General features: G+C 40.9%; 1 protein-coding gene across 5 annotated transcripts in view; it reads right to left on the bottom strand.

Annotated features, from left to right (window-relative positions):
* Positions 1 to 12,394, bottom strand: part of ilkap (integrin-linked kinase-associated serine/threonine phosphatase) — a 61,141-nt gene that overhangs the window by 20,218 nt on the left and 28,529 nt on the right. For all 5 annotated transcript variants that reach the window (XM_080185381.1, XM_080185384.1, XM_080185385.1 and 2 more), the window contains 2 exons: positions 8,334 to 8,455; positions 2,240 to 2,359 (listed from right to left, as the gene is read on the bottom strand). In XM_080185381.1, coding sequence (XP_080041507.1) covers positions 2,240 to 2,359; positions 8,334 to 8,455 — 242 coding nt within the window. The remainder of the gene's footprint in view (positions 1 to 2,239; positions 2,360 to 8,333; positions 8,456 to 12,394) is intronic.

Genomic DNA, 12,394 nt, shown 5'->3' with positions numbered 1-12,394 from the left:
CATCAGGTTAAAGTCCAACCAAATTATCTAATAGTAAACCCCGAAAGCTTGTGAGTTTACTATCAAATAAATTGGTTGGACTTTAACCTTACTGTGATTTCTTACTGTGTTTACCCCAGTCCAATGCCGGCATCTCCACATCATGACTTCATCTGCCTTGCCCATCAGGCCCCTTGTATTGAAATAAATGCAGTTTAATCTAGACTTCCCTTGATCTCTTTGCCCTGCTTTTTCAAACGATCTGTCCTGTCATGTTTTGTGCACTCTCCTTGTGTTTCTGTACTCTGTATTGTGGCCCTTTTTGATTATTGATTTAAGTTTCTCTGCCTTTCACTTTTCCCCTTACTGCCTTTTGTATCTGTCTCCACTTTAATTCCCTGTGACTTTCTGCATCGATTCCTATCTCCCTGCAAATACTAGTTTAAACCCTCCCCAACAACATTAGCAAAGACGCTCCCTAGGACACTGGTTTCAGTCCTGCCCAAATGCATACCATTTGATTAGTACTGGTCCCTCCTCCATCAGAACCAGTTCCAATGTCCCAGGAATTTGAATCTCTCCCTGTTGCACCAGCTGTCAAGCCACATATTCATCTTAGCTATCCTGACATTCCTATTCTGACTAGCACATGACACTGGTAGCAATCCTAAGATTACTACCTTTGACGTCCTAACTTTTTAGTTTAACTCCTAACTCCCTAAATTCAGCTTGTAGGACCTCATCCCATTTTTTACCATTATTGTTGGTGCCTTTTTGCACAACAACAGCTGGCTGTTCACACTCCCCCTCCAGAATGTCCTACAGTCGCTCTGAGGCATCCTAGGCCCTTGCACAAGGGAGGCAACATACTGCCCTGTACTCTCGCTTGTGTTTGCCAAAACAACTGTCTATTCCCCTTATAATCGAGTCCCTTATCACTGTGGCTCTGTCACTCTTTTTTCCTGCCCTTCTGTGGGTCCCCTGTTTTGGAGGGAGATGATGGCAGGGGACCCCGGCGCTGCCTACCTATCTTCCTCAGTCTGGTGATTACCCATTCCCTATCTCCCTCTGATATTTTTATCTGTGGTATGACCAACTCACTGAAAGTGCAACTTCCTCAGCATAGTGGATGATCCAAAGTAAATCCATCTGCAGCTCCAGGGCCATCAAGCAATCTAACAGGAGCTGCAGTTGGGCATACGTCTTGCACGCGAAGGAGCCAGAGACACCAGAAGTGTCCCTGAATTCCCACATCACACAAGAGGAGCATGGGATCTTCTGCCATGACCTAACCCTTAACTTACAACAATAATGACAATACCAAAGAGAAAAAGGAAAGAAAAACTACTTACCAGTCACCAGCCAATCACTTACCTCCTGGCCGTGACATCATGGTTCGATTTCTTTCTATCTCTCACTTGCCCACGAGTCTCCCTCACAGGTCCGCCTCTCTGCTCCTCAAAATGAGCACCTCTTTCCCCTCAGAATTATATTACCATTCAGCTTCAAATTCCCGATACTCCACTCTGATTGAAATCTCACTCCGGCTGACCAGTCTTGTGCAAGCTCACTGGTTGTGCGCTTGGTAAAACCACTGCTTTATATACAGCTGAGGTGAGTTGGGATGACTCACACCAATTTAAAATTCCCAATGAGGCTTCAACTGACTGACAGATAACTGGTCACTTAGCTAACTGGGTTAGTTGTTTAGCCCTTTAAACTAGACTACTGAATTTTAAAGAGAAAAAGAGAAACACTTACCAACATTTACCAATAGTTACCTACTCAGCTCTAAATCCCCAATACCCTCACTCCGGCTGACTGATCACAGTATCGTACAGTGCAGAAAGAGGCTATTCAGCCCATCGAGTTTGTACCGGCCACAATCCCACCCAGGCCCTATCCACATAATCCCATGCATTTACCCTAGCTAGTCCCCTGACACTAAGGGACAATTTAGCATAATCAATCCACTTAACCCACACATCTTTGGTCCTGCACAAGCTCACTCAGGTTATGTAGATACTGTGGGTAAAGCATATTCCGGTTTGTCAGGAACATAAAAGGTGTAGACTCTGAACTACAAGGAAGTTACCTGGACTTCTTTTAAAAACCCCAAAATCTGGAATAAAAGCCTTCACTACATTTTACTGGCAGGATTTGCATTCAAACCCCAGAAGTGAAATACACATATTTAACTCAACCCTGAGTAATACCAGCTGCACTCAGCTTATTGCACTAACTAACCATTTCACCATACCTGTCATTTAACGTTAACTGACAGCGCTTAATGTCTGGTATTGATATCACACCACAGTGCTTGTATTGCCCATCTCCAATCGAGCGTGACACCTCTAGTACACCCATCACTCGACCATCTCTGGGCAGGGAAAAAAACAAGATCAACATAAGCAGGTTACAGAACAACTATGATGTCAGGCAGCTTTGTTGTCAGTTACACGACTTGCAATGTTTCTTCGACTAACACTTACATTAGCCTTTCCAGATATACAAACCCACCACTCTGCCACTGAGCATTCCTGATGAAAAGTGATGCCTATGTGGAATTAAGGACTCCACAGCTATTCCAGAAATACAAAAACCTTTGACTGTGCTTCTCCTGCACATTTAGACAATTAGACTGAAGAGAAACTAGAAAAGGCATCTTAAATGGATGCTGAAACTAATAACTTGTATTCAGATAACGAATTTCAAACCATCATGGGCTTTAAAGTGATGGCAGAAAATCAGGGGCTGTGGAGCATAATTTCATTAGTAGCTTTCTCTCTGCAAATGTTCCAAGTAGGGAACTAAGCTCTAAATCTTGGTTAATGATAAAACTGTTCTCTTTGCAGATGGCCCTACCTTACACAGAAAGTGGTTAAAGTCAAGCAGAGGTCAATTCATCTCAAGGAATGTTACATATGCTGAGCCAGGAGAAGATCAGAGATACATTTAGCTGTGAGAAGACCAGATAATTGTGATGTTACCTCCCATTTTCACTCAAGACTAGGAAATTTCTTTCAAAACCTTCTGGCTTGACACTCATACCTACATAGATGTAGACAAGTGCAGAGCAGGTGGAAAATTCAAGAAATCTTACTACTCATAACTCACATTCAGAATCTAAAGAACTTTGGAAAATTATAATCCAAGTCTCTCCTCTTTTATGATCTTAGTAGAAGTGGCTACTTCTACTAAGATAGTAGAAGCATGGGTTATAATCCTCCAACATTCCTTAGCTTATGGAAGGGTCCCAGCGGATTGGAAAATAGCAAATTGAACACTTTTATTCAAGTAAGGAGGGAGACCAAAAAAAAGGAAATGATAAGCCACTTAGCAAACTGCTTTATGGAAATTGCTAGAATGATTAAGTTTAGTAGAATACTTCAAAAATCATAATGGGATCAGGCAGAATCAATTTGGTTTCATGAAAGGGAAATTGCTTTTAAATAATTTAGAGTTCTTTACGAAAATAACAAGCATGGTGAATAAAGGGGAACCAGAAGATGTGAGCATTCTTGAATTTTCAAAAGGCATTTACGAAGATCATGCATCAAAGGTTGCTACACAGAGTAACAGCTCATGGTGTAGGATGTAACATATTGGTATGGGAAAAGAATTGGTCAGTGACCAGGAAGCACAGAATAGGGATAGATGGGTCATTTTTGGTTTGACAATGGTAACAAGCAGAGTGCCACATGGAACTATTTACAATCTATATCAATGGGTTTGATGAAGGAACCAAATGTATGGTTACTACATTTCTCAATGGCATCAAGATTGATAGGAAAGTAAGCTGTGAAGAGAAGGTAAAGAGTCTACAAAGGAGTTAAGTAGGTTAAGTGAGTGGGCAAAAATTTGGCAGATGGAAAATTATATGGGAAAATGTGAACTTGTCTACTACTTTGGCAGGAAGAACACAAAAACAGTATACTACATAAATGGATGAAGATTGTAGAACTCAGTAGTCCACGGAGATCTTCGGGTATATGGATTACAAAAAGTTAGCATTCAGTTACAAGTGAATGAGGCGGTAAATTGAATATTAGGATTTATTGCAAGAGGAGTGAACTGTTAAAAGTAAGGAAGTTTAACTGCAGCCATATAAAGCCTTGCTGAGACTATATCTGGAGTACTGTGTACAGTTTTGGTCTCCACATCTGAGAACGGGTGTAATTGTGTTAGAAGCATTGCAGAGAAGGCTCACTCGACTGATTCCTGGATGAAGGACTTATCTGAACCTATACCCAATGGAATTTAGGAGAATGAGGGGTGATCTTATTGAAACATACAAGATCCAGAGGAGACTTGATAGCGTGGATACCGGGAGGGTGTTTCCGGTTGTTAGAGGGTTGGGGGAGTGCTAAAACTTGGGGACACAGTTAAAAAATAAGGGTTTCCCTTTCAAATTAGGGAGGGTGAGGAATTTTCTCTCAAGGATGTCATTAGTTGTGGGATTATCTTCCTCAGAGAGCAATGGAGCCTGGGTCTGAGTATACTCATGACAGATTTTTGATCATCAAGAAAGTCAAGGATCATAGTGGAAGACAGGAAATTAGAGTTGAGACCACTATCAGATCAACCATGATCTTATCAAAGGACCTACTTCTAAATTTCATATTTCAATATCTAGATTCCACAAAGCCTCTATAGACAGAAATAAGATACCGTAGCTCTGTTAGTCAAGCTGCAGAGGGCCTGAAGATTATTCATTGACTTTATGATGTATTGGTCAGGCTATATTTGGACCACCAAGAGAAGATGCAAGTGCCTAACCAGAGGCAATTAAGATCCCCAGGAACATGTTCAAGTGCATGTTACATGTTCATGCACAGGTTACACTATTAGAACCAAGAGAAACAAGAAAAGGCATCTTAACTGGATGCTCAAACTAATAACTTGAATCTTTGACGATAAATTTCAAATCATTTATGTTCTAGAGATTCCAGCATCCCCGCCTAAGAATCCAAGCCTCAGACAGCAGTGATCCATCTTTAAAACTCTGAGTTTAAGAATCAAATTAGTAAACTATAAAGAATCAGAACTTTCTAACAATCAAGAGAATGGGCTGTGGGATGTTAAGAGTTTTGGCTCCTCCTACTGGGGGAAAGAAGAGGGAAAGTTGGGTATACACAGCAAAACAAAAAAAAAGGACAATTTGTGTCAGAAACTAATGACAATTATTCCAGAAAGGAATCTAGAAGAAACTCCTTTACTCAGAGCAATGGCACTCAATACCACATGAAGTGGTTGAGGTGAATAGCATCGAAGCATTTAAAGTATAGCTCTACAAACACATGAAGCAAGGAATAGGATATATTGATAGGATGGAATGAAGGGAAGTAAGGAGAGGTTCATGTGCAGCATAGACATCAAGATGGGAAGTTGGGCCAAATATTTCTGTGATGTAAAATTCTATGTTGCCAACTGTTATAAAATTAGTCTTACGCGCCATACAATCGTATTTGAGCCTTGTGTGGAAAAGTTGATTTCATTAAAAGGACAGACTGTTTTATCAGGATAATAACATACCATCTCACTGAACACTGCACTGTGGAAAGTGTTCCATTCCCCCAACATTGATAGCCCTCAACTAAAAATCTCATCAAGAATTTACTCCTCCAGCGAGACCTTGTGGAAAAAAAAAGCACCATTGTATATTTACTAGCTAGGAGTTTGCCAGAACTGGAAGCCTGCCTGCTTTGTGGCAAGGTTAAGTGAAAAGTAAATTTTAGAATAAACAACAAATCAAGGGAGAGACCTGGATCCTTAAGCACTGACAGGATGACAAGGGAAAGGCTGAAGAGCTTCTGTGCTAGACTGGTGACAGGAAGGGGTGATTCCAGGGATAGTACTGGGAGGAAGTGCTCTGTGCCACAAGAAAGGCCAGTGTGATGCACAACCTTCTGTTAAACACTTTACACAGGGCCAGAATAATCAAATAATGAAACACCAGAGTCCAGCTGTGCTACAAACAGCACCTAAACCATAATAATAAAGCGGACGTGATCTATTGACAATCACTTCACTCCCTTTACAAGGTGAAAAAAAAAACCCTTTTATAATACCGACTGGCCTTAAAAGCAGAGACAATACGATTGAGCAGATTGGTAGATCGTGTTGAATAAAGTGATTTGGGGAAAGCCCCCCAAGCACACGTGAAAGCAAGTGGAATTAGGAATTGGAGAAGGGAGGCGTGGGTGAAATGGGACACAAGGACATCATCAGAGATGGCCTTGAAGTGATTACAGCAATGTGGCGCATGAGATCACATGGTCGAGGGGATGGCTGAGAACATGGAGTTAATAATTTGAAGAAGAATTTCAGGGCAGGGCAGAGGACAGTAAGCTCATGTAAAGAGCACATGAAGAATTGTGATGGAGGCTGAAATCATAGAGGCACTTGACGCAGAGGCTGAGGGAGGAAAACACTGATGTCTCAAGTAGAAACTTAGTTGATACCTGCATTGAACAGTGGTAGAGGGGTTGGGAATAAGGATTTTATGCAAGCATTTAAATAAGTGGCAAAAGAGCTGCAGCAAGGTGAGAAAATGCCTCAGAAGTAGGGTACAGACCAAGGTGTGGTTTGGTGATAAGTATTACACTACTATGGAGTGGTATGGGTGCAGCAAGTGAAGAAAGGTGTAGCCAGATTGGAAAACTTCCAAAAGGTATGATCTTTCACCCAGGTGCCCATCAACACACTGATGCCAACATAATGATCCACCACAAGTTAATGAACAGCAGACATTTCACAAGCAAATGTACGTTATGCAGGAAGGTGCGGAGAAGTGTAGTGATAGCTGATCCACTGGCAGAGTCCTCAAGAGCTGTGGGACGGAAAGGGGCTGGAATTTAGCCCTCATCATATGCTCCGGGCAGCAGGTTTGTTGAGAACATGATGGGGCTACTATCTGTAATGAGTGGCTAGAGGGGACTTCAGACAATGGCTACAGAGATACAGGTGGAGCTGCAGGCTTACCCAAGAACGAGTCATACTTGTATGATAGTAGAAGTATGAAAAATTGAACAGCACTGAAGGTCTGGAGCAGGGTTTGAAAGGAGTGGGAAGCCTATTTGTGCTGGAGGTAAAATAATTTTTTGTTACTTTTTCAAATGATGGAAGAAGTGAGAACACAGATTCAATAAAGTTTACACCAAGTGGTAACCAAGTAAGTTGCAAAAGAGGTTTTTAAAATTTTCAGGTGAATGAATATTACACTAACCAGCTTGGAGGCCATTGACAGGGAGTCACTCATTTAAAATGGCCAAAAGAGAGGGAAGTTCTAGAAGTTTGGTTTTCATAGAGAGTGGTTAAGAGTATGAAATACTTTCCCAAAGGGAATAGCTAAGTCACTGAAAGATTGCATTTCTTTTAGGGAAGAACAAATAACATTTGAAGATGAGGAAGATATAGGTTCATCAGAAGATAGCAGAGCAGTTGGATAAATCATGGTAATCTTTGGCAAAAGCTGCTTGCAATACCATGGGCTGAATGGTCTTCTGTGTTCCAAACTTTTACAGTTTTAATTTCTAGGAATTGTTGCTGTTCAAAACGTTGTGCGAAAGATTTCAAAGTTAATCGATTTATACTCTGAACCTCAAAATTCTCTCTCACAATGGATCAAATGCTCATTTATAACTGTTGTTTACTCTTCTGGAGAGGGATGCTAAATGGAGCTAATTCCTGACTAACGTTATTAGTTGCCTCTTATCTTCAAAGCAGGCTAACGACTCATTTTTGTGCAGCGGTTTTTGACACATTCAGGATTCAACTTCCAAACTCCAGCTAAATATCAGACATTTCTAGTATTATTAAATTCTTCAATTTCACAAATACCTAGTCTACCCTGGTGGATTATGGCAAATTAAATTAATAAAATTGTTTCTCTGTCAGGAGATTAGGAACAAAGAGGTCACACTTGAGTTGATCCCAGAGTATGAATCAGTGAGTGCTGCCCACACACAGGACCAGGATCTGTTGTAGGGCCTTAAGATCTGCTGCCCCTGAACTTTCCAAACCTCTGAACAGAAAGCTGCTCATCGCGTCATAGATTCTTTCTGCAACATTCCCAGCCACTTTCAGGTCTCATATCCAAAATCCACACAAACCCAAAGTCTGTAATTGTCTCGTTCTCAAGGGTGCTGGATTTTGACTCAGGATCTGTACACCACACAATGCAGGACTTTGGGAGTGCTGCCAGTGTACCGAACTAGCAACATGGAGTTGGTGAGAAAGATTTCATTACCCACTTTACTTTCTTTCCAAAGCAGAAATTGACTAGAAAATCTGATGTGGTTGGTCTGAAACATGCCCGTCTTTCGTCCAAATCACCAGAATTTGCTCCTCACCTAACTGTACCACCTGCTTTCTGAATTCTCATTCTCTCATCATACTGGGTAGGATTATGTTCCTTCACCAATGGCAGGGCCGTCAATTTCTTGCTTGCCTCATTCATCCGACATAGAATAGCCTAGAAGCAGAAAACAAATTTTACTTCAGTGAATAAAGGGTTAAGTCCATTTACAATTAATGATTGTTAAACTCACGCAAGTACCTTCCCACATAACCCAGCATCCCTGAGATGATACACACAATAACACATGAACACCACACCTTGAGGCTGCATACATGCTGACACGTATATCCCAGGTTTCCCTTCCCAAGATCCAATGGGTCGATGGATGACAGACATCTGCCAATACTGCCTGGCTGGCAGTACTGATACTGGGGAAGTTGCTAGAGTCTATTATCAAGGATTTCATAACTCAACATTTGGAAGGCAGTGGTGCAATCAGAAAACGTCAGCATGGAACTAGAAAAGGGAAATCATGCTGGACAAATCTGTTGGAATTTTTGAGAACATAACTAGTAGAGTTGACCGAGGAGAACAAGTGGATGTGGTTTATTTCGACTTTCAGAAGGTTTTCAACACGGTCTCGCACGATAGACTACTATGTAAAGTTAAAGCCCGTGGGATCGCAGGTAATGTCTTGAGATGGATAGAAAGCTGGTTAGCAGATAGGAAGCAAAGAGTTGGCATAAATGGATCTTTCTTCTGATTGGCAGTCAGTAACTAGTGAGGTTCCACAGGGATCTGTGCTAGGACCCCAACTGTTCACATTATATAACTTGGGTGAAGGAACTGAATGTATTATCTCCAAATTTGTAGATGATACAAAGTTGGGAGGGAGGGTAAGCTGTGAGGAGGATGCAGAGATGCTTCAGGTGTGATTTGGATAGGCTGAGTGTGTGGGCATCTGCACAGTGGATGCAGTATAATGTGGATAATTGTGAGGTTATCCACTTTGGTAGCTGTTATAGGAAGACAGATTATTATTTGAACGGCTGTAAATTGAGACAGGTGGATACTTAAAAGATCTTGAAGTCCTTGTGCATCAGTCGCTGAAAGTAAATGCGCAGTTCCAACAGGCAGTAAAGAAGGCAAATGGTTTCTAGACCTTCACAGCAAGAGGATTTGAGGATAGGGATGTTTTGCTGCAATTGTATAGCGTGTTGGTGAAGCCATACCTGGAGTATTGTGTGCAGTTTTGGTGTCCTTATTTGAGGAAGGATGTCCTTGTTATAGAACATTAAAGCGCAGTACAGGCCCTTCAGCCCTCGATGTTGCGCCGACCAGTGGAATGAACCTAATGAGCCTCTAACCTAAACTATTCTAATGTTATCCATATGCCTATCCACTGACCATTTGAATGCCCTTAAAGTTGGCAAGTCCACAACTGCTGCAGGCAGGGCATTCCACGCCCTTACTACCCTCTAAGTAAAGAACCTAATTAACAAAGAACCTACATTAACAAAGACACTGGTTGCATATCTTCACAGATGATTGCTATGAAAAATATTTGAAACAGTGAAACCATGCTTGTGATTATGTTCTAGGGTAGATTTTAATGTTATTCTAAATGGGAATCCATTGAAGAAGAATTTTCTGCATTCTTCCAAGGATCATGTTGCACATTATCATTCTATTCTTCAAAGCAAAGAAAATTCATAAAGGCATTGTTTGAGGTGTTCATGTCTGAGCACAAAATGATCTTCCCATATAAGGGACTGTTCTCGGGAGAACAGTTGGATCTTTTTCCCAGTGAAGACAAAATGATGAATTGTATCAGTAATTACAATATTTAGCAATAAAGGGCATCAGGGCTGATGGTGGATAAAGGTTGCTCCATTTCAAAAAGTAATCCTATCAACTAGATATCCAAGTTTCTTTATTCTGATGTACTCCACATATGACATGAACTTAGTATTGCCTTGATTGAAAGGAATCAGTCCTTTTGGTCTGGCAAACATAGGTACTGTTTAGTTGGCATTTCAGAATGTAGGTCACACTTGTATGGCAGTTTCAACCCCAAACAATGCAAAGATGTCCTCTTGAAGGTGCAAAGATTTTAATCTTAACCAGTGAAGTACACTCTCACTTTTCCCAAATCTCTAATTGCTAGATAATAACTTTGTCAGATGTAAGAAGCTAATTATTTCTGAAATAACATATAAACAACTCTCACTTATGTGGCACCTCAGTGCAACCTCAGGATCCCCAAAATCCTTTAGTCACAGACTAAGAAATTCCTTACAGCTGCTCTGACTCAGCTGCTGCATATTCAAAACAAGTTTGAGGGAAACCCCATTTATACATATAAACAGGGGTTCTGCAGAGCAAGAACAGCTCTATGGAAATTCCTAGCCACTGTAAGAGGATGTTCAAAGTTGAATGACGTTTTCTGTCACTATAATAGATTATGCCATTAGCATCCATAAGTTAAAAATGAGGATGAAAAATGTTCTTATCTGGAAAACGTTAGGCAGTTTTCTGCCATAGATAGAATGCTGAAATTATCTGCAGTAGAAATGAAGGACTACTTGATTATTGTAGCTTAGTAAATACAGCCCACCAACAGATGCTTCTTGGTATTTTGAACTATATCTTAATGAAATAAATATTCATGTAAGAAACAGACTGAAACAAATGCCTAGAAGGGCACATAAGAATAAGAATCTTCAAGTTTAAGTACCAAGGAGAAATTGAATTAAAGTGAGTTGGGCAAGGACATTCTTTTAATTAAGTTCATGAAAGGAAAGGCTTCTGAGCACATCGAGGCACCTGCAATAAAATTCTGATTTCAAAATAGAAGTCAGCACACTTTGAAGATACTTGGCAATATAAGCATTTAAAGAGTCCAGTTCTCCAAAGAAGCATTTTAATTGTCTCTTACCAGATATTTACATTTTGCTTGGTTGAACAGAACTTGAATATTACTAGAGTGAGATGTATTATCAAAGCTTTTTGCCATGGGCTCATCAGAACAAATGCAAGAAACAATCACAACAATTTATATTACAAGAGGAAAGCATGGCTGACTGGTTGGCAAGTCAACTTTGATTGGCCAATAAGTTGCCACGGAAAAGCAACAGGAAACTATGGGTTCTCCAAGCTGCCAGGTAATTCAAAAATAGCACAAAGCTTGAACGCAGTACAGCAAAGGTTTACCAGGCTGATTCCTGGAATGGCAGGTTTGACATATGAGGACAGACTAAAATGGTTAGGATTATGTTCACTGGAGTTAAGAAGAGCGAGAGGGAATCTCATAGAACTTATAAAATTCTAACAGGGTTAGACAGGGTAGATTCAGAAAGAATGTTGCCAATGGTGGGGGAGCCCAGAACTAGGGGTCATAGTTTGAGGAATAGGGGTAAATCTTTCAGAAGGGATGAGGAGAAATTTCTTCACCCAGAGGATGGTGAATGTGTGGTATTCACTACCGTAGAATGTAGTTGAGGCCAAAACATTGCGAGAGTTCAAGAAGAAAGAAGATAGAGCTCTTGGGATAAAAGAGAACAAGAGATATGGAAGGAAAGGGGGAAAAAAAAAAATCAGGATATTGAATCCAATGATCAGCTATGGTCAAAATGAATGGTGGAGCAGACTCGAAGGGCCAAATGGCCTACTCCTGCTTCTAGTTTCCATGTTTCCATTTAACACTCCAACAAGTGTTGGCTTCAGGTAGGATTTCTAGCCTTCACTTGGAAGGGTGTCCCCGCTTCAAAGAGTTGTCAGCCAATCATATTGGCCAGTAACTCTCCTAATCCATGCAGTGCCAGAAGCTATAGTAGATAGGACTGAGGCTATAAGAAGTTGCCAGAGTTTAAGCCCCAGGAGTCCAAGAATGGCTAAGTTTTGGTGATCTCAGGATGAGGAGGGTAGGTGAGGCACGACAAAGTTCACAAGGGAGGTAGTGGTGTTGGACTTGCTCTTCTAGTGTGAAACTGCAAAGAGGTCGAGGCCATTTAACCAATTTTATGCTCATTGTACTTAACTGGCCAATACCTGTCCTGGTTGTGCAAAATGGACAGTGTGGACATTTACACTGTAACTGACTCAAGTTGTACT

The sequence above is a fragment of the Carcharhinus amblyrhynchos genome, chromosome 3 (genome assembly GCF_965287045.1).
Source record: "Carcharhinus amblyrhynchos chromosome 3, sCarAmb.v2.hapA, whole genome shotgun sequence".
Lineage (NCBI taxonomy): Eukaryota > Metazoa > Chordata > Chondrichthyes > Carcharhiniformes > Carcharhinidae > Carcharhinus > Carcharhinus amblyrhynchos.
The sequence above is the reverse complement of the archived record's forward strand: the minus strand, read 5'-3'. Positions and strand labels throughout refer to the sequence as shown.